Below are 21,520 nucleotides of genomic sequence, written 5' to 3' on the forward strand. Positions count from 1 at the left end.
ATATTATCTTAAATGATGTTAACGTGAAAATATGGTTGCATATGTATGTCTTGAGTGTTTGACGATGACAAAAACTATTACCTCTCTGCCACTTTCCTTAAAGGTGAAGGTTCTCTGTGTGTAACCCTTTCTTATTTTCTCCTCTTTCTTGTTAACACTAAATATGCTTGCGCCTTTAGAACTCGAACCTAGTTCACAGCTTGACTAAAATTATAAAGATTAAGTAAGCTTACTTTATCAATAGTCTACATTATAAAATTGATAAAAATAAAAAATAGACTGCAAGTTTCATTAAATATCCTGTATGTTGTAATTAAGGATGTGACAGTACTTATTATTTAAGAAGTGAAATTTTATATATGTACACAATAATTCTTCTAAATTAATTTCTAAACATCCAAGAATATGTTAAATATGTACTGCAAATGTTTATTGTATTATAAGTAATCATTAAAATCAATGCATTCATTTCTTATTGAAAAATTTGGCTAAGACTTTGTCGAAAACAGATGTCTAATTACCTCCCTTTATTTACATGAAATGTAAATTCGGTTATATCTTTGCAAATAATGCGCTTTTGAACTTACAATATTGTTAAATCTTCATTTGAGTATCAGATTTATGATATAAAACCATAACAAACTTGAGTTACTGGATCTTTAAGATTTTGTAAATGTTTATTTAAAGTCAAAACCAAATTGTCTGAGTTTATAAAATGAGATTGATATTTTATTCATTGATCATTCCAAAATTCCATTTTAAGGTAATTTTCTTTTAAAACAGATTCGGTGCATTTGAATACACACAGCAAACTAAAGGTAATAAATCATAGATTTATTTAAAGTAAAAAGCAAGAAAATACTATCTTACAATGAATTGAACGTTTAGTGACACTAAAATGACGATCGATTTTCAAATGATATTTATATTGTCATATAACCAACAATGTAAATCATATATTTGTATGCAAAATAACTTAAGAATACTATACAAATATAAAGATAGAATAGAAACCTGATAGCTTGGAGATGACTGTTCTGTTAGCATTATAACTGTCTTGATGTTGTTGTCGTCAACAAGAGACCAAAACTCTTCCATTGTATCTTTATCTGGTGACATTGACACAAGAAATGTGCTCTTTCCCTTGTAATTCTATGTAACATTAAAAGGAGTTAAATTAAAAAACTATCATTACATAAAGATAATATCAAGGTCTTAGTAATAAGCAAATTTAAAAGCAATTTAGTTTTAACGTTTACAGTTTAATCAACACATTTTATGTTGAATATTAAAAGATATGAGCCGCGTCACGACAAAACCAACATAGTGCGTTTGCGACCAGCACGGATCTAGACCAGCCTGCGCGTCCGCGCAGTCTGATCAGGATCCATGCTGTTCACTTACCAACCCTATTACAAGTAGAGAAACTGATAGCGAACAGCATGGATACAGATCAGACTGCGCGGATGCGCAGGCTGGTCTGGATTCATGCTGGTCGCAAACGCACTATGTTGGTTTTGTCGTGACGCGGCTCATATAATGTAACTGTTGAATTCAATTATATGATCTTACAGGGATATACATGGCACGCAACTGCTGTACAAATTTTGACCCTCTATTCTTCAATTTCGGCCTGTATGCATCGCCTGAAAAGAGCAATGGTGCGAGTGTTTGATGTATGAACATGTTCACTTTTCTAAGTTAAAGTAAGCAATAATATTTACTAGTATTCTGAAAACATGTTAATCTTTAGACATTATGTCGTTTTTGTTTGTTTATGACCTTGAGTTAAAATCATGCTCAAAAAGTGGGAGAATAATGAACTTATTATAAAACAAATATTATTTCGCTTGTTATTTAAGAACCAAAAAAAAATACAAACAATAACACAAAAATTAATGTTATTTCATAGAATAAAGCACGAAATTCCTACGAAAAGGTATAAATCGTTTTACTTTCTGACAAAAGTGTCTCAACATTAGAATATTCCGGACTTTCTGAAACTTCTGACGAAGAATTCACCACGCTTTCTTCAATAAGCTGAAATTTGTTAAAAGATATATGAGAATAAGACTATAGAATTGTCAATATATTATTCAAAATATTTTTTTTAACAGAAGAGTCATCAAGTGGAACGATGTCTATATGTTTCCCTTCTATGTTTTTGTTTTAGAATATCTATATAAGAGGTTCCAAAGTCAGACATATTTAAATTTTGATCATGTTAAATACCAATGATGTATTTACTGTATGAAAAAGATGGTTTATCTGACCAGTCTAATGATACAATGTAATTAATATTGTTCATAAATCTAGCCACCTGAAACTGTATCTGTAGTCTTGTTCTTGTGTTATTCTCCTCATTCTGTGTCATAAATGATAGGACGTCACCAAACTGCTTGGTCCACACAATATGGGTACCAAACAACATGGCATCAGCAACAGCTTCATGCAGGTAGACATACTGCTCCTATAGTTGTTGGTATATAATTTGAAATATATTAAGTGTTAAACATATCAAAGAAGGAACCAGTCGTTTTCACTTATTTGTAATGTTTATGCATCAGAAATGTACATCATTTTAAACTTTTAGAAATATCAAACATGGATTTAATAATGTTTGCATAATGGTTTAAGAGCATGTTAGACGTTTAACAACTGACAGAAGAAGCCACGTGTCGTGACGGTAAAATGTTAACATAAAGAATTTTGACTTCCATATAAAATACTACACATGTATTTCACTATAATAATACTTATTGCCAACATAGCTAAAGATGTAGCAAATAAGTATTTTTTTTGAAACTGTAACAAGATACCAACATTTTTTTTGAGAAATAAAAATATAGCACGCCTGAGGCATAATGGGCCTTTAAGAAAATATTTCGTACAATCTATGTTTGCAGCACACAAAACGTTCGTCGACATAACAGCGCATGTTTTAGTAAATGTTAATAGATATATTTCAATAATGATCATGTTTGAATCTTTAACACTGTTTTTTTTTAGATCATATCATACCGACTTCCATTGCACACCTTTGTGAACTGATGCAATAACGAATAAATGTACTGTTTAATGATAAGACTCTTACTCGAAACCTTTCAACCATAAAACGTACAACTAGACTATGGCATGCCGTATTGGATATTGCAGCAAATAGCAGCTTGATACGAGCATTGATTACATTATTTTCGATAATCATTGGTGCAGGAAAGGAAATCATTATGTTACCTTATAAAAATTCCAAAAAATTGAGCGGTATGCAATTATTGTCAAAATAAAACCAACCTTTGTCTGAACCATATTAACTCTTTGCTGTCTCAAAGTCTGAACAACCTGTAATGGTCTCACAAAACCTTCTACACGGGCTTGATTCACCATATTGTCAAGACCAATGAATGTTCCAGTTCTCCCAACTCCAGCCCTTACAAAAAGCAATATCTTATTAATAAACAGTAAAGGATATAATATTTTGGGAGCTTATTTAAAATTACGTACTTTTACGTAACATAGTAACTAAGTGAAGGAATATCAATACTTTTAATATTTGAAAAAGAAACTGTTTGATTGAAAGAAGAAATATCATAAATGAATGACTATTTCATTAGAAATACACATCGCCGTAAGTAATATTTGATTAAATCAATGGAAGTATTTGTTACTTGGTTTCATGTCCATTTCAAACATCTATTAGGAACGATAGCATGCTATATTTGTTTAGGTTAAATTTCTTTGTACTTCATAATGATATAATGTACATGCGTATTATCTGCAATAAAACGCTGTTAAAGCCTAAATCTGCATGCAAACGTATTGTGCTTGTCTGACAAAGCATGTCAGAAAAGTGTTAAAATTAACGAAATGTTTACATTTTAATTTTTCAAATAATTTAATATTTGTAGACGCCATGAAGATGGGCGCATTGTAACACCGCAAAACGTCCGTACCGCAAAACGTACGCGTGTGGACGTTTTGCGGCGCATATCGTACACATGTGGACGTTTTGCGGTGCATATCGTACTTGGTACGTTTTGCGGCGAGAGTGTGCCTTTGATTGGACTAAGTGAATAACAAAAATATTAAAATTAAGCATTGCTTTGGACAAAAGCTTTTCATATAATTGCATTAAGAAGTGGGAATGATTTTTTTGTGCTCTTGTTGACTATGGAGGTTTTGTTCTATCGTTCATTTTTACATGGGATGAATGAGGGCTTTTGACAGCGTAGTCATATTTGAGCGAGAGAGCTATATTGTCATGGAGATGGGACCTTTAAGTCGCCTAGTCATAATTTTGTCGCGGGGGGCGGAGGTGGGGATGAGGTTGCTTTTAGCCGCCTAGTCATATTTGAGAGAGAGAGAGAGAGCTTTTGTCGAGGGAGGGAGATTTTAGCCGCCTAGTCATATTTGAGCAAGAGTGCAAATCGTTTGGTTTGAATGCCATAATGTAATTTTATAATTGAACAATGCAATTTTATATTTGAACAAAGCAAAAGGTCATGGTGGCTTTATATCGCCCACCTGCCTATAAAGGTCCAACATGACAAGGGTAGATAACATTGAATTTTACAAATTAAAAGCAAGTACATTTCATGTACTTGGTCAGAATCTGGGTAACTGATATCAGTACTCAATTATACGTCTGAAATGGTCATCAATATCCAAATATCTGTAAATGACAAAGATGTGGTAATTTAAGCAAAATTCAATAGTGACCTTGAGGTCAAGGCCATTTCAAGGTCAATATTATAGTTGAACTATTCAAGATGTCCGTCCTGTCATAAATGTATGAATGACATCTGATCGTTGATAACAAAGAAATGGCAGTTTTATCACAATTCAATAATTTGACTTTAAAATATGTCTTTATTTTTATTATTCAAAGGCAAATAACTCTTGACATATTCAGTCGTTTTAGCTCATAAATGAACTTGATCGAGACTTATTGTTATACATATTCTGTATAAAAAAAATTAAGAATGGAGAAGAAACGAAAGCACTAACAAGGTGAAATATAGTGCGTTTTTTTTTTTGTTTGTTTGTTTTTTTTGTTTTTTTTGTGTTAGATTTAGCCTATAATCTAACTTTGATGAGATTTTATGGTCATAGATATTCTGTTGAAAATTGTCAAGATTGAAGAAGAAATGAAAGCGTTGGAGTGGTAACAATGTGAAATATAACAGATATTGTAATTCAAGGGCAGATAACTCTGGACATATTGCTTAGGGTATGTGGGATGCTAGAGTTGTTACAAGCTAAATTTGGACGGACAGACAGACAGGCGCATACTCAGGTGAACTAAAATTAACACTCAATAACACCTGATAATAACTGGTCAAAATTAACGAAAAATTATATAAACTTTAAAATATGGACGTTATGCGGCAGGACCATGCCTTTTTGCCGCAAAATGTACGTCAGAAAAATGTGGACGATATGCGCCGCAAAACGTCCATATACGTACGTTTTGCGGTACGGACGTTTTGCGGTGTTACAGCGCATGACGTTACGCGGCAAAATTAGTCAGTCACACTTTATTTCACTAAATGTGCACATAAAATTATGAAATATAAAGTCGTGAGCTCAAGCTCAGGTGCTAAATGTTTACTCGTTGCTACGCCACTTGTGAAAATTTGATCACTGTGTAATATATACATGAAAATATAATAAATACTGGGATTACAAAGTCAATCATATATTGTAATATTGATTTCGTGAAAATGAAATAATAATGTAAAAATATGTTTATAACTGAATACTGAATGTATACATACGAGCAATGAACAACTATTGGGCCTGCTTTAGATATAGCATTGGTATCAACGACTCTCCAGAAGTTAACAAGACACCATGTACTATCGGGAACATCTTTGTCAGGCCAGGATTTGAAATGAAATTGACGAATTCTTCGTCTTGGTTCATCATTCTGTAAAATGTTACAAAGAATCTCAATATATCTTCAATATGAAATAAAAGTTGTAAGGGAATTATAACATAGACAACATAGACAGGAAATGACGAATGCTGTTTCCAATGAGTCGCTCATGAAAAGACCAGGACCATTCTTAAATAAACCGTACGTCGCTACACACTTCATTGCACATTGTTTCGTGCATTAACATGTTTGGAAGCACAAGGACGTATTTAAAGCCCGAGTCTGCAATGATAGTTAGAGGGCTTCTGCAAATTTTATATTAATGCACGAAAAGAGGGCATTATGTATATTCTTACATAAAAAAGTATACAAGTCATCCAAATCGGTTTTGTTATTTGTGTTTCGAATATTAAAGAAACACGTGCTATGGCAGTTAAGGGTTGATAACAAAATGACCAGGACTGTTATGCATATAGAAATACGTGCACCAACGAATCGTAATCACGTGTATCTAGTAATTAGGAAAAGTAATAATTTCGAGTGCATTGTTGTAGAATGATGCACGTTTCGGGTTCAAATGCGTTACCAAGCATTTGAACAATAAACCGTACATTATTTTAAAAGTAAAATTGACATCTTTTCCATTCTAACATGCTAATATACTAATAATAAAAGAGAACTGAACAAAAAAAAACAAAACAAAAAAACATGTTTAATTACAGTGTACATTGATTGTAGAAGTAATTTTCCTGACGTCATTTGGTTTATTGATGTCATATCGGATGTCGCATGACGTATACATAAGCATTCCCTATTTATGCTGTGCATATATCAGGTAATATTTCACTTGATTGCCTTTGAAGCGTGTTAAAATGCATATTTTTATGCAAGAATAAAGACTAGAAAACAGTGGCATTAAAGCAATAACAGTACCTGTCTGACAAAATAAAGAAGATTTGCTTGTCAGTTTCGTTATTTAGAGCATAAATTGTCATATTATTGGACTAATACCATACAGATAAATAATTTTCATTTATATCATTTAACTTACCATGCGAACCTCCAAATGTCTAATAGTGTAGTCAAGGAATGTTTCTGTATTTAGAAGCTTGACGATAACTTTGTCATAGGTACACTCGTTTTCTTCATCTTCGTTAGGCCCAAACTGCATACACTTTTTCTAAAAAAAAAGAACCAAATTGGTCGTTACAAAATCAAATATATTTTTAAATTGTGTACATTTTTTTTCCCAAAGAGAGTATAACTTAGAAAGATGTATCATTTTAAAAAACTACAGTCTGGAGTTTACACACCAACCTAGATGGTAAGACGACAATAATTCTAACACTCCTCGTGATTGTGTCACAAAAAACAAAGAAGAAGAAAACCGGTGTTAAACTGCACATAAACACTGGTTGGGGACCATTATAATATGCGGCTGTTATGTTTTCTCCCTCGACTATATATTTTAAAAAGCCTTTTATTTTCAGTTCTTAAAATGTTTTATTTTCATACAATACCGAAATAATATCTCACATACACTAACGCCACGGATTTGATTCATATCAGTTAATAAATAATTTGACAAAACGGCGCCAATCTGTAAGCAGCGTAATAAGCCATCCTAAGTATACAACTCATTCATAAACGCTGGCGTCATTTTATACATACAAGAATGATAAATTGGGCACTGATGTAAACACAATACAATCCATTCTAAGACAGAAGTTTTTATTGTTGAAAACTTGATAAAATAACTTTTTTCTTATCATTTCTTCTGTTTAAGAATTTATATATCTTAGCGAAATCGAACAGCATTATACGAAAGTCGGCTTGAAAAAATAACAAAAGTGGTCTTCCTTATTTCATCTTGTTAGAATCGAAATAATATCGGTCTGAGCGGTGTTTATCGGCTATTTAACACCGGTTTTGTCGTTTTGATGCCAAAAGAAACAAACAAAAAAAAACAAAAAAAAAAACAAAACAAAAACACTCAGGCCTGCGACCTTCGTGATCAAAACTCAAACCGGTGTTAAATAGCCGATAGACACCGCTAAGACCGATATTATTTCTTAAATAAACTTACCGTTCCCATTTCTATCAAGTTAGTTTAGCATGACAATTTTATCTGATTAAGCTGCCAAACCATCCGCCCAAAGTCGTCAATCATCTGTTTAGTTGCACCTTGAAAAAAATTAAATTTTTAATCATTTTTATTTGATCTTGTTGCTGCATTCTTACTTAATTATTCATAACACATTTAAACGTTTAAAAATACTTAAATAAAGAAAGTATGAAGCGAAGATAAACGTTTTCATTATAAGTATATTAAAAATACCTTGTGATGCTACGAACTTTTTCGCTTTTTCATAACCCTGTAAAAAAACAAAAACGTAATAATAAATAATAATTCGATATATGTAAGTTATTTCGAAACAAGTAACGGTAATTGTTTGGACGAAAGATGGTGGCTGATTTGGAACGCTTCCGTGCGCCGTGTTGGCGCTAGCGACACAGGACAAAGCGACAAACGGCGCGTTGTCGGACTTTCGTCTCTTTGTCCTGTCGCTAACGATGTACGCCATACGGCGCGTTGTCGTGCGGCATGTTGTCACGATGTCACACTGTCGCTCGGTTAAAATCGAAGAATTGGCTTATAAGCCTAGCGACAGGGCGACATCGCGACAACCCGCTGTACGACAACGCCCCGTTTGGGGTGCTTCACTTGAGACAGGACGAACAGACGACAGCGCGACAATGCACCGTTTGGCGCTTTATCGTGTTGTTGACGAAAAGGCGATAACGATAAAGATTGCGTTGTCGCTCTCGACAACGCAATGCACAATGTACCAAATTAGCCACCATAGATGACGGATGTTGTTTTCATTTTGACTATATAAAATCTAAATCTGGTTTAAAAGTAGTCAACTAGAATATCAAAACAGAACGGAATCGTTTCAGTTAATAAGACCTCGGTATTAACCTAAATTGCAGAAACAAAATTTTTTGAAGAGTACTTACATCAATATAACAAGCGTTGATATAATCGGTATTTTTACCATCTTCTACGTCACTCAAAATAACACGTGTATGGTCATCTACGAGACGATAAAAACAAATAAAATAAAATAAATTAAAACAATACAAAACATTACAGGCATGAAGCAAGTTTTAGTAAATTCTGATTCAAAGGAAGAAAGTTTATTAGAGAAAAAGCGAGTCTTAGTGAGGGCCGCTTCCCAGGAACGTATCAAGTCTGAGGGAGGTCAGATTCCAAGAAAAGAAGCCAGTTTCGCGCAGTATGATTGCGAACAATGTCAGGAGGCGCTGCGTCTAGACTTTGCAGCAAGTCTAATACTGCACCGTGCCCAGATGTTTTTAAACCAGCCCAAAGGGACGCAGGAAAAAACTAGGGGGCCAAAAGGAAAAAACAAATTTTGTCAGCAATGCCCTAATAATTGCAGCTATTTTAACTGCAAAGCCCACAAATTCGCTGGGAAATTTAATTGAAATCCCCAAAAAGTGAAACCAAAAACTTTTTTTCCATAAATTATGTTGATCATTTAGGCCTGGGTGTTTTAAATAAAAATTTCTTTTGGAAACGATAAACCTTGCACTAAAATTTACAAAAAAAATAATATCTATTTCCATTAAAAAAGAATTGAAAAAACTATCTGTAAAAAAAAAAAAATTTGCCCCCCGGTGGGAAGTTTTTTTCTACGCCAGGGGGTTTTTTGACTTATATCTGAAACGCAATACTATGTTTTGCCCGGGGTAATAATTCTTTTTTGAAAAGCTGTGCCATATTGTGTAATATAATGCACTGAACTAACCAAACTGTTTGATATGATAATGGTGTGAAGCGTGTGAATACACAAGAATATTCATAATAATTCTTTTTGAAAAACGCCAAACTTACAGGCGTACATTTCCCTGTATCTATTTTTCCCTTTGTTTGCTATTTCATCTGCGGATTTATGGCTATGCACAAGACCATATGGTAATGTCTGGAATAAATAAGTTAAATAAAAAAGTATTTCTTATCATATAATTTTGACATTAGCTATTCAGTCTAACTTGACACAAATGATGAAAGGCAAATTATACCTCGACGCAAATAAAATAATTGTTAAAGATCACTTTCTTTGGAAATGGACAAACGTTTCATTGTGTTTATGGGTTAAGAAAAAACTGCATGCTTATCACCTGAAATAAAATCAGTTTAAATTCTTTATCTTAAAAATAGCAAAATCTAAGCAGAGTAGTATTTTGACTTTTTTTTGACCGAAAAAATAAATTTGGTTTTGAAAAAAAATAACAGAAATTTTTTAAAGAAAAATTGGGCCCTTTAAAAACGTTTTTAAAAAGAAAAAATTTTTGGGACGGGAAAAATATTAATAATTTGAATATAAATTCAAGAGGAAATTTTTCGTTTGGGTTGAAAATTGGAACAATTTTTCCAAAAGTAGAAATGACAAAATTTAATTTCATGGGTTATATTTAATTTTAAATTTTAAATTAAGTGAAAACAATTTCAAATTCCACGGAAAACGAAACAATAACTTTTTTTTCAAATTTAATTTTACCTACACAAAAAGTTGTTTACGGAAAAACACATCTGCTAAGCAATTACAACTATACAGCGTGCAGAAATACATTGATTATTTATAGGTGCGTGGCACTATTCAATGTACATTTTATAACAGCCATCGTGTTCAGAACCATTTTTGACCACGCCCACTTTGATATTTATTTCGCATTTTGACTTTTGAATATATTTTAAATTAAATATACATTTACTTTATTAAATATGACATAAATTTTATGCTCATATAGCGCCATATTTCACGGGTAAAATTAAATAATTATTTTCATATATTGTAAATAGAGTAGAATGATAGTGTGTAAACCTTAAACTCCTTATAAAACTGTTCGCAGTTGTTTTCCATTTTTTTGTAGATATAATCCCAAAGCTCACAAATCTTTATACCGGAACACTCCCCAAAACTGTAATAGTCGTTAGAAACTGACTCATTCATGTTTGTTTCCGCAATTCCTTGATGAAAAGAAAACAAACAATAATGATAAAACACTAATTATAGTGACTTAAGCGTATAATGAAATAAGTCCAAATGTTATTAATATTATTTAAAGTTGATAAATGTAAGCACATTTGCACATATTCGTTTTTTTTATTTTCATCTTCTTCAATAAAGACAATAAAATATCAGTTCCCTTACCATCAAATGACTTATTGTCATTGCCGTACAAATTTGATTTTCGTTTTTCTTTAAGATTTGTTGTTTTGTCTTTATATGCGTTTCGTTTAGAATTTCTTTCAGCTGATCTATAAAATATTGAATTAAACATGAAAATGAAAAATCATTATACATGTAAAAACATTTTTGCAGTTCGTAAAATAAATATATGAATGACCATGTTGTTTTGCAGTGTACGATGAAAAAAGCTTTGTACATAAAAATATAGATTTCTCATTAAAGAGTTCATATACATGTATAACAAGATTAGCAATGGTTTCTTATTTTAATTGCAATGTGTATGTGAAAGGTAACTCTGCAATGCATATTGACAGTACGGACTTGGGAGTGTCTTTCCTTCAACGATAAGAATGTTATGTTCCCATCTAAATATGACTTCTTGTTATTACAGCTAAGGATTTATTCTTCATGATAACTATTTAAGTGTTTTTTCTTCACTTCGTCACACCCCATTTAATTGCCCGGTTCCTTTTGTGCTCCGTCGAGTTCTTTGTGTTTGAATATATTTTATGTACTCCCTTTTTGTAAAGGATCATATTTGCAGTGAATGCACATGATGTCTTGTCTATCTGTAGGAAATTATTAACCTTACAGAATAACTGCATTTTTATGGCAGTTTATAAATTTTATACACAAGGCGGGAGCGAAATGGACATTACAGCGATAACCATTTTCATTACACTATATACGATCTAAACATCAATTACTTTCTGTCTTTGACAAAATCGGTCAGCACAATTTAGTATGTTAAATACATTTTGCAGCTACTGTGTAGCAGGAAAGACAATTATAACATATTCAGGGCAAAACGTATTCTTAACTAAGCCGAAAATCTTTCAACCGACAAACACGTATTATATGCGCAAGAACTTGAGCTACCAATAAATCCTGTAACGTATCATTGAAATTGCAATATTGGTATTTAAGAGGTGTAGTCCGGACAATCTTAAAAAATAAAACAATATATCATTAAAGGACCATAATTCTGGTCCAGAGAAGCTTCTTTGTAGCTGGCAACACAAAAACACAAAAATCTTTTTATTCTAGGGCCATAACTCGGCCAAAACTCATTCAAGCCAAAATTCTGCGTATTATGCGCAAGTATTTGAGCTACGGATCAGTCCTGTAAACTTTCATTGTAACTGCATAAGTGATATGAGAGAATAAGTCACAACAATCTTTATTAATTTTTTTAAGGGTCATAACTTGGTAAGATTAATGAAATACTTTATACGAAAACTGTTAGTTCTGCAATTGTACTCACTTGTACTTTCAATCATAGTCAAATATATTTACACGGTGAGGGTTTCAAAAAAGCTTTACAAGCTTCCTACCCAATCTGTAAATTTTATTTTTTGTACTTTTTTATGTAAATGTAAAAAATATTGTTTAAACTTTATATATTTACACAATATTTGTAATCATTTCACTTACGCATTTCTTTTCTTAAAAATGATGAATCCTATAATGACGCCTAATGCAATCACTATAACAGTGGCTGACACTCCCCAGCAACTGCAGCGGTAGTAGATGGTTGATCTTGTGACAAAGGTAGCACTTCTGGAAACAATACAAAACCAATATGAAGGTGGTCAAGTATTTAAAATTGCCCATAGCATTAGGCACATTTACTGATAAATGATTATAAGCATAATTATTGATAAGTGATCAGAAATAGCTTCTTTTAGAAGGAACAAATTAAACAGACGGAGCAGAAAGGAAAAAATCAAAAAAATCGCAAAACTGTTTTTTTTTTTCCTTTTAGCGATAGATTTCTATAGAGTTCAAATCTTTGTTTACGACATGTCATTTCACATTTAAAAACGGCCAGCTTTGTAATAATTTATGTACTTGAACAAGAAATGCCTTTGATATCTACGATAACTCATTTGTGTTAATTTTTTAAGTACACCCTTTTAAAACTAACTATGACCACTCCTCAACAGCCGAATTGTTATGCTTGCTGAAATTAATCATAGGCCTTTCACCGCTGTGGGCTCCAATCCCGCCGATCGATTTTTTTATTCAGCCAGCTTGCAGAATGCCACGTTTTTATTCAGATGTCCGATCGTGTCTAAAATAATACACAGTGTGATTTCTGTATCAGGAAAGCTTGAAAGTCGCCATTTGACCTTAAAAGTGTTGGTGATTTTAAAGTTAACAAAATAAATATTGATCAAATTCGAAAGGTCAACACATAATGTAATATAATTAATTTCAAATACCAATACTACAGTTATCGCCCTGCCATCCTGATTGACATCCTCCGAGAAGACATTTGCCGTCTGTTGGACTGCAGTTATCATCGCGATCACAGTGACATTTGTTGGAACAATTGTATCCAAATGTACCATTGCAAGCTTTAAAAAAGAGTTGCTACAATATTTCCTAAGTACCTTTAAACAATATCTAATTACGATATATCAACTAAAATATGTAAAAGGTGAGGAGTGATCAGTGAGCTAAGCACTAAGTATTACGATGTAAATTAGATATTCATTGCTAACTTCTTACATACCAAATAAAAGACAAGTGAATACGATATGCAAGTATGTCTAAAGGAACCCCTTTTGAATAATGCCGTCTCGCATCCATGTTCCTATTTAACTATTAAAGGGTGGTAACACAAACTTTTCTTATCATACTTTAATTTAATTATAAAATGTTTTGTCCGTTTGTGACATGATTGATGTTGAAATAAAACATACTACGAGTATTATCAATGTTGAGGGATATTTGTACTACAAAAATATGTCTAGAATACTTTCTATTATTATATTTGTTTACAATGACAAACATGTGAAAGTATGAAAACAAATCTATTGATAGTAAGCACTGAAATAAATGTGAAGATCAAATATAAATGTATTGCTGAATTTACAGGAATAGAATCAACGTGGTCTAGCAGAAAAAGAAGCTACCTTGCAAACAAATATGCAAACGTTTAAGCGCTATCACTAGATAACATCAAACTTTAGCGATTTGTATTTGAAGTTAAGGATTAAATCATTAAGTCAAAAGTTTACAAGATTTACCATCGTTACAACTGTCTCCATGCCAGCCTGCGTCACATAAACTTCGATCACAGCTTCCATTAATATGATTACATCTTGAGTTGTCGATACAGTGGCAAATATCATTACAATTATCACCAAAATGAGGAAAGCTGCAGGCTTCAATGTGGAAATCATACAAACAATAGTTAATGTGGTAATCGCAAGGATTCAATCAGACATCAAATAATTATATGTTATTCAGTGACATAAATCATATAACAAAGTTGAGTTCTGTTTCATATAAAGATATACAGACAATGCACAACGTATTAAAACATATACATTAGCTTAGCGTGAATTGGTATCATTAGACTAGGTGAAGTATAAAAACTATATAATAAGGCGTAAATAAAAAACGTGTTTTAAGTACAGATTGAATGCTTGTCACTTCACATTATTTTTAATCTCTTCTTTTTGTTAAATATTCCGTTTGCGCCAAAAGCAAAGTAACAACAAGCGTAATTACAATTAAAACTTAAATTGACATAAATGTGCGTTATTAGTTCAGTCATTTGATCATACTTAAAACGACGTCCAAGTGTATTGTTTTTAGAAATAACATAAAAAGGATGAAAATAATTTTCATATCTCCATATCAATTCAAATTGTATGCCATACATGTTAATGTAAACGCTTCTTTGGGATATGTTGACGTTAGGTTTTGGCTAGTAACTGTTCCGGTCATTAAGGTATCCTTTAGACATAATAAAGTGGTTAGATGTCCATAAATCTTAAGTATGTATAATAGTATTTAGTCATTGTACAGACAAATACAAACATGTGATATGAATATGATAATGCAAAATAGTGATGTCCCAATTGATAAACAAATCAAATAAATCACTATTTCGTTTAAGTGTAGAAAGAAGTATTTGTAAGTACAGACAAACACACAAACACTTACGTTTAAGTTTAGTTAAATATTGTTCAGACTATATAATGTAACCTACAGATAACCTATGATATTGATTAAAAATATAGTAAGCTAGCAAAACCTCTCAAAAAGCTAAATAATATCATATATAAATATTCCAAAGAGAAATAATTCTGGGTACGGGTTGTTAAGGTCAATTACTAATCACTGGGACTCGAAGTAATTGAAATGAAGTTTAAACCATATGTTTAAGATATTCATATTAAACACGCAGGATCAATTTTAAAAGGTGTTATACCTTGATCGCAACTAAGTCTGCCAAACCAGGATCGCATGTACCTGATAAACATTTCCTGTGATGGGATCACAACTAGAGTTCCTAAGGCAATAGCAGCTTGATGAGCAATTTAAGCCAAAAGATCTATGCTTGCAGACTTCATCCAAGTTAAAGAAGAAAGTTTCAATTAATTGCTGTTAATGCGTCACTTATTGAAAAACAATAACATGATAAAATATCTCTTTAAAACACTTCTTTTGTATAAATTATTTCTTAAGTGCCAGGTATCAAATGCACGCAATGAGTATACTGGCAGAACTATCCTTATTTTATATTTTGATTTTGCACTACACTGATACTGATACATACTGATAAATAATATACTGTCAAACATGTTTTGTTATTGTCTAAGCCGTATTGAGTTTCATAAGGCTGCCGTCAAAATTAAAGATAAATTTATTAAAATCTTATGATTAAGATAAACGTACTAGCGAAGACAGATACAGCTTTAACAAAAATCACCAAATTGTAAAATTCCTTTTTATATTATTAAAGCCATGAACTGTTTAAAACCAACAAGTTGTTTAGTTGTGTTATGACAAAATGCGTTTTCTGATAATTGAGTTACTTTTCGCATTTCGATTTCGATGTGACTTAATCCTTATCCAATACAGTGCTAAAGGGTTTGCACTTACATAAACAGTATGACCTTGTATGTTGTAATTAAGTTTGTCACCACACTTAAGTGAAATTTTATATATGTATATAATTATGCTTGTTAAACAATTTTCAAACATAAAAAAATATGTAAAATATTGATTTTGTCCACATTATATGTACTAATTAAAATAAATGCATTCATTTTTTATTGAAAAAAATGACTTAGACTTTATAGAAAATAAAATTCTAATGACCTCACATTATTAACATGAAATGTAAATTCGGCAATATCATTACAAATAGTGCTTTTTGGAACTTACAATATTGATAAATCTTCATTTTAGCATTATTTTTATGATACAAAAAATAAAAATTGAATTACAGGATCTTTAATAACGAAAACAAAACAAATGCACAATAAGATGAAAAATAGCGTGTATGCAAAATTCCTCAAACTTTATTACTGTTGCACTATCACAAATGCATGCTCTTAGCTTTAAATATACAACACTGGGTGAATTATTGTTTCTACAAAATTCAAGCCAAGTTTATTGGAGAAAAACACCCACACAACCAAAATTTTGCTTATGAATAAACATTAGGTCTGTTATTTGTTGAATTAAAAAAAATTTGGGTTTGTACTTTGTCCACAGCTGAGGCCAAAAACCAGCCTGGTCACATAAAAAACCCAGTCTTAACAAGTCCTTTATAGCACAACACAACTTGTGTTATCAACGAAAAGTTACATTCAAGATGAACAAGTTTATAAAACAAATCCGGTCGATGGCACAAACTTTTCAAACACCCAAAACTTATGTTATAACCTTAAAACTAGCAAATTCTAAAATTTTGAAAAAATCATAATAAGATTATAAATAACGTGTTGCAAAGCTCCTCAAAATCTTTTTTTTCAACGTTGCACTAAATGTAACTGCATGATCCTAGCATTTAAAGTGTACAAAATGTGAAATTACTGTAATACATTTAGACAAAAGCCAAACCAATCCGAAACCAACATATTTTTCAGATAAACATAAAGCCAATAAACTTTGTTTTCCCTTTGATCACACTGAGGCCAACCAAAACCCGGGTCCATAAACCCGTCCTCACAATTCCATTATTTGCATTGCAACTTTTTATTATTTAACGAAAAGTAAATTATTTGAACAGTTTATACCAAATCTTCGGTAGTCACAAACTTAATAAGGAAAAGCCATAAGAATTGTGATTTAACCTAAGCTTTGAGGTGCTCAGACTAGCAGTTCTAACTAATTTACAAATCTATAATATGATAAAAATAGCGTGTATAAAGCTCCTTAAACTTTATTTCACTTGCACTAACATAAACGGCATTATCTTGGCTAAAAATTAAAAAAAAATGTGAATTTCTTTAGACATTGAAATTAAAGCCAAACCAATCGAAGAAAAAAAAACATACCAACAACATATATTTACAGACACATTGCGTTATTCTTTTGTGGGATAAAACTTTATTTTACCTTTGTCACAGCTGTTTCCAAGCCAGCCTGGGTCACATAAACCAGTGTTGCATTGTCCAGTCGTAGCATTACAACTTGTATTATCACGACAGTTACATACAGAGGAACAGTTTATACCAAATCGTCGATGGTCACACACTTAATAAGGAAAAACCATAATAATTATGGTCTAAACGCTCAATCTAGCAGTTTTACCTAATTTACAAATCTATAATACGATAAAATTGCGTGTATGCTCCTCATAATTGATTAATGCCAAAGATAAATAATGCTAGATTGTGTGGGTAAAGTAAAATGCTCATGGTAGTGTTTGTAAGAAGTTTTACACGTATAGATGAATTAAACTATGAGCCACAATTCCCTCATCGCTATTGGTTGGAATCCCAGTAGGGACTCTTAGTCTACAGAAGGCCAATTGTCGCTAAATGGTTGAACTGAGGGACACTGTAAATATTTCACCATATGTCTAGTTAAACTGGAATATATTACTATTAATGTTCAAACCAAGGATTTATTATTAATTTTAAAACCTTAATCAAAACTAGGACCATGTTTGCAAGGACTGCATACACTTCCGGATATTGGATCAAAACTCGATATACCTCGACACACAGAGACTTACTCCTTCATGTAAAAGTTTTCAGTAGGTATTTAGTAGGCAAACAGGCGAATGTAACTCAACTACAGCCCTGGGAACCTCAGTAGTTTTATAGGTCTGTTCTTAAGGTAACATACTCATGAAGTGATGTAGAATTCTATATTTTAATCATAATAATGGTACCTCATTAGGCATTAGGCTAACTTTATATTTCAAATTAATAATACTTTTTAAATGAAATAATAATTCATTTATAATAATGAAATAATTAATGAAATATGAAAATGTGATTATGGTTTTTGCTTACAATTACAATTCAATCGGATTAATAAAATTGAAGCAATTCAAGTCCGCATAAAATCATTAATAATCGCTTTCAAAGTAAATTTAGAACAAATCTACTATTTGATTGCATTACTTTTGTAAAATATAGGGCTTTTCTGTTTTCTGACAAGAATTGCACAAATTATTTTAAGTGTATATAACTATATGTCTGCTGCAAAAGTAAAGTTTCAGTTTTGAAAAATGATGTTTCAAATATACGTGTCTGTAAGAAATACGTTTCCTTAAGTGTGAATTGGACAAGCACCAACTTACTGCTAAATGATTAAACCCTACCTGAAATTGCAACATAATATGTTTCTTCAGAACATTTTAACCTACTTACATACAGTATTCTTGTATGTAAAATAACAGAGAATTTCAATGTAAAAACTCCTTTGTTGTGTATGCCAATTGAACATTTACTTCATGTTTAAGTTTCGTGAGATATTTGTGAGATTGCCATAAGAAACCCGAAAATAGCTGTAAATTATAGCTTACACTTAAAACTGATAAATAGCGTTGACATGAAAACGTGTCAATTTTAACTGATAAAATAATTCGAATTATAATTTTCTTGTCTCCTAAAATTATTCAGTCGCCTGTCAATATTCAATTTTTTTCTGTATTTTTATATGAGCTTTACGTACCAAAAGTGCTAGAAAATGTTTGAAAAGTAAGAAAGATTGAGAATAATAACGATTGATAATCAGTTTAAATGCTATCAGTATATTTAATTACCGTAATTACAACTAATCCCTTGCCAGCCAGCTTCACATAATTTAATGTCACATTTTCCATCACGGTGATCACATTCAGAATTGTTTAAACAGTGACAAGTGTCTCTACAGTTATCTCCGAAATGAGGAAAGCTGCATGCTTAAATGTGAGAATGTTACAATATGATGTTATATGATATAAGATGATAATGATGAATACATCTAAGCGGAATATAATGATGAATTGAACCCAACTACTAAATAACTATTATCTCAACATTAAAATCCTATAAAATCAATATTCAATTTTGGTAAGTGTATCTAAAGAATATTAGTCTGTTGGTGTTTTTGTTGTTGCTTTAAGTTTCATTTATTTTATTAAAGTTTTTAAAGTTCATCAACATTTTATAAAGGAAGAGAAAGAAAAATATTATTCATAGTTCATAGCTAATCATCTCTTATTATGCAAAAAAAAAAAAAAAAAAAAAAAAGAGGCTAATGTCATGACAGTTGTATTCTAGCTAGATTTAAACTTGCAAAATAGAAAAACTTTTGAAAACATTTACCTTTACTACAATTTGATAATTCCCATCCCGGATCACAACGGGAGTTATTGCATTTTCCCGAATCTTTTGCACATGATCCATTAGTAAAACAATGACACTGGTATGCACAGTTTGATCCAAAATGTTGGTGACCACATGCTTCAGTAAAATTGAAATACAAAAGTAATTATACTGTGTATATTGCCAGACGAATACCTTAATTGTTTTTTTTCTAACAATAAACATGATGAAGGATTTGTTTATTCGTTTGTAATTTATGGAAACTATTTTCGTCTTGTTTTTTGTTTCTATTATCTATAAGTACAGTCGTATCTCATTCTTATATATTCCATTATATTCTTAGTAATCACATCATATTTTCATCTTCATCTTGTAGGAATTAACATTTTGTTGAATGCCACTTTTATTTTTGTTAAAAGGCAACACATTGCATTGAAAGTACTGGAATTCAGCAAAACATTATATAGTCGCAATATCACCTCTAAAATACGTGTTGAGGTTATTTATAAAGTGATAAACTTTACATTTCTTAAGAAACAGGAAATGTCTTTAACATTAATAACATACATAACTTGCAAACTGAAATGCATCCTTAGTTCGGAATTTTCCAATAACCATTCTCAAGTGGTTCACTTTATAAGAAAGGTAAATAGGTCGTAGCGCAATTGCTTTTTTTCAATAGTTATCAAATGCATTTACTAAATTTGCACCAGCCCAGATGGATTATCACATCAAAGTTTGAAGTAAATTATGATATTTCTTTTACTAAATATGACATATTCACGAAATCTCCGCGTTAATAAGTAGTATTTCAATGTCACTTTGCACTTACATTTATTACAAGATGCTCCTTCCCAGCCAGGTAAACATCCTTTACTTATACATGTTCCTTTGACTTTCTCGCAATTCAGCTTGTCAGCACATTTACACGGATTAGAGCATTTATCTCCAAATGTTCCAACTGGGCATTCTGGTATGACATTTAAAATGTTATAGTCTTACATAATTGTATCATTAAGAATTTGTTTTTCTTTCTTAACCTTTCTTTGGTCGATCATTTTTAAATATTAGCGTCACAGAGAATTCATTTTAATTCGATTGTATAGAGAGCTATGCTCTTATTAAAGCACTCTCATTTGTTTCTTGAAACAAGATAATAGTATAAAGGTTCTTGCTCAAATAGAGGCTTGTCTCTGACGGTGACGGACCTCAACCTGTTAGCAATTCTAACAGATAACTAGTCCGACATGTCAACCCCTCTGCCGCGCCACTAAAATTTTCTATATACTTTACTGTCAGAAATCTTTATAATTTGACGGGGCTAAGGAAAATGTATTTAAAGAAATACCAGTGTAATTTAATGTTTAGCGTATCTATTACACTTAGTTCATACATGTATATTTACCTGCTTCGTATAGTTTGACTTCGCATAGTGTTAATACATCGCCCTGTTTTTGAATTTTAAGGTATTGAAATAATCGAGGCTCCATGAGATCCTTCAGAAATATATGTCCTATAGAAGAATTGATCGGTAACATCGTACCTGTCTGGTTGACTACCATTGAAATATTGTTAATGTAGCCAATTATGCTTTGACTTTGTTGGAAAAGATCTGAAAATATTTGCAAACTTTCATTAACCAATACGTTTAAAGTATATACATTCAAATTCGCCCTTTTATGGAATAATCATGTAAGAACAATATTTTCATACATGGACAATTATTTATTTTGATAAATAAAGTATAATAAAATGCTTTAAATTAACAGATACATGTATATGATTCAGTAAGACGA

The 21,520-nt window shown here is 31.6% G+C and overlaps 2 protein-coding genes across 2 annotated transcripts; both read right to left on the reverse strand.

Moving 5' to 3' along the window:
* Positions 1-81: 81 nt before the first annotated feature.
* On the reverse strand, positions 82-7,970 carry LOC132716311 (receptor-type tyrosine-protein phosphatase eta-like; the record flags this gene model as incomplete). Its single annotated transcript, XM_060699558.1, has 9 exons — positions 7,962-7,970; positions 6,927-7,055; positions 5,775-5,926; positions 3,292-3,427; positions 2,321-2,470; positions 1,956-2,040; positions 1,573-1,646; positions 1,015-1,152; positions 82-204 (listed from the first exon to the last, which is right to left on the reverse strand). Coding segments are annotated over exons 1-9 (996 nt in total), but the record flags the coding sequence as incomplete, so codon positions are not given.
* A 241-nt stretch (positions 7,971-8,211) lies between these two features.
* LOC132716313 (multiple epidermal growth factor-like domains protein 10) lies at positions 8,212-21,330 on the reverse strand. Its single transcript, XM_060699561.1, has 13 exons — positions 21,130-21,330; positions 20,557-20,694; positions 19,725-19,862; positions 19,181-19,318; positions 17,521-17,658; positions 14,190-14,327; positions 13,380-13,514; positions 12,589-12,714; positions 11,116-11,222; positions 10,786-10,931; positions 9,795-9,882; positions 8,897-8,973; positions 8,212-8,250 (listed from the first exon to the last, which is right to left on the reverse strand). The coding sequence occupies exons 1-8, from the start codon at positions 21,284-21,286 to the stop codon at positions 12,641-12,643; spliced, it is 1,056 nt and encodes a 351-aa protein (XP_060555544.1). The 5' UTR covers positions 21,287-21,330; the 3' UTR covers positions 8,212-8,250; positions 8,897-8,973; positions 9,795-9,882; positions 10,786-10,931; positions 11,116-11,222; positions 12,589-12,640.
* Positions 21,331-21,520: the final 190 nt, after the last annotated feature.

This window comes from Ruditapes philippinarum, unplaced genomic scaffold (assembly GCF_026571515.1).
Source record: "Ruditapes philippinarum isolate M1 unplaced genomic scaffold, ASM2657151v2 ctg16524_1_1_1_1, whole genome shotgun sequence".
Classification (NCBI taxonomy): Eukaryota; Metazoa; Mollusca; class Bivalvia; order Venerida; family Veneridae; genus Ruditapes; species Ruditapes philippinarum.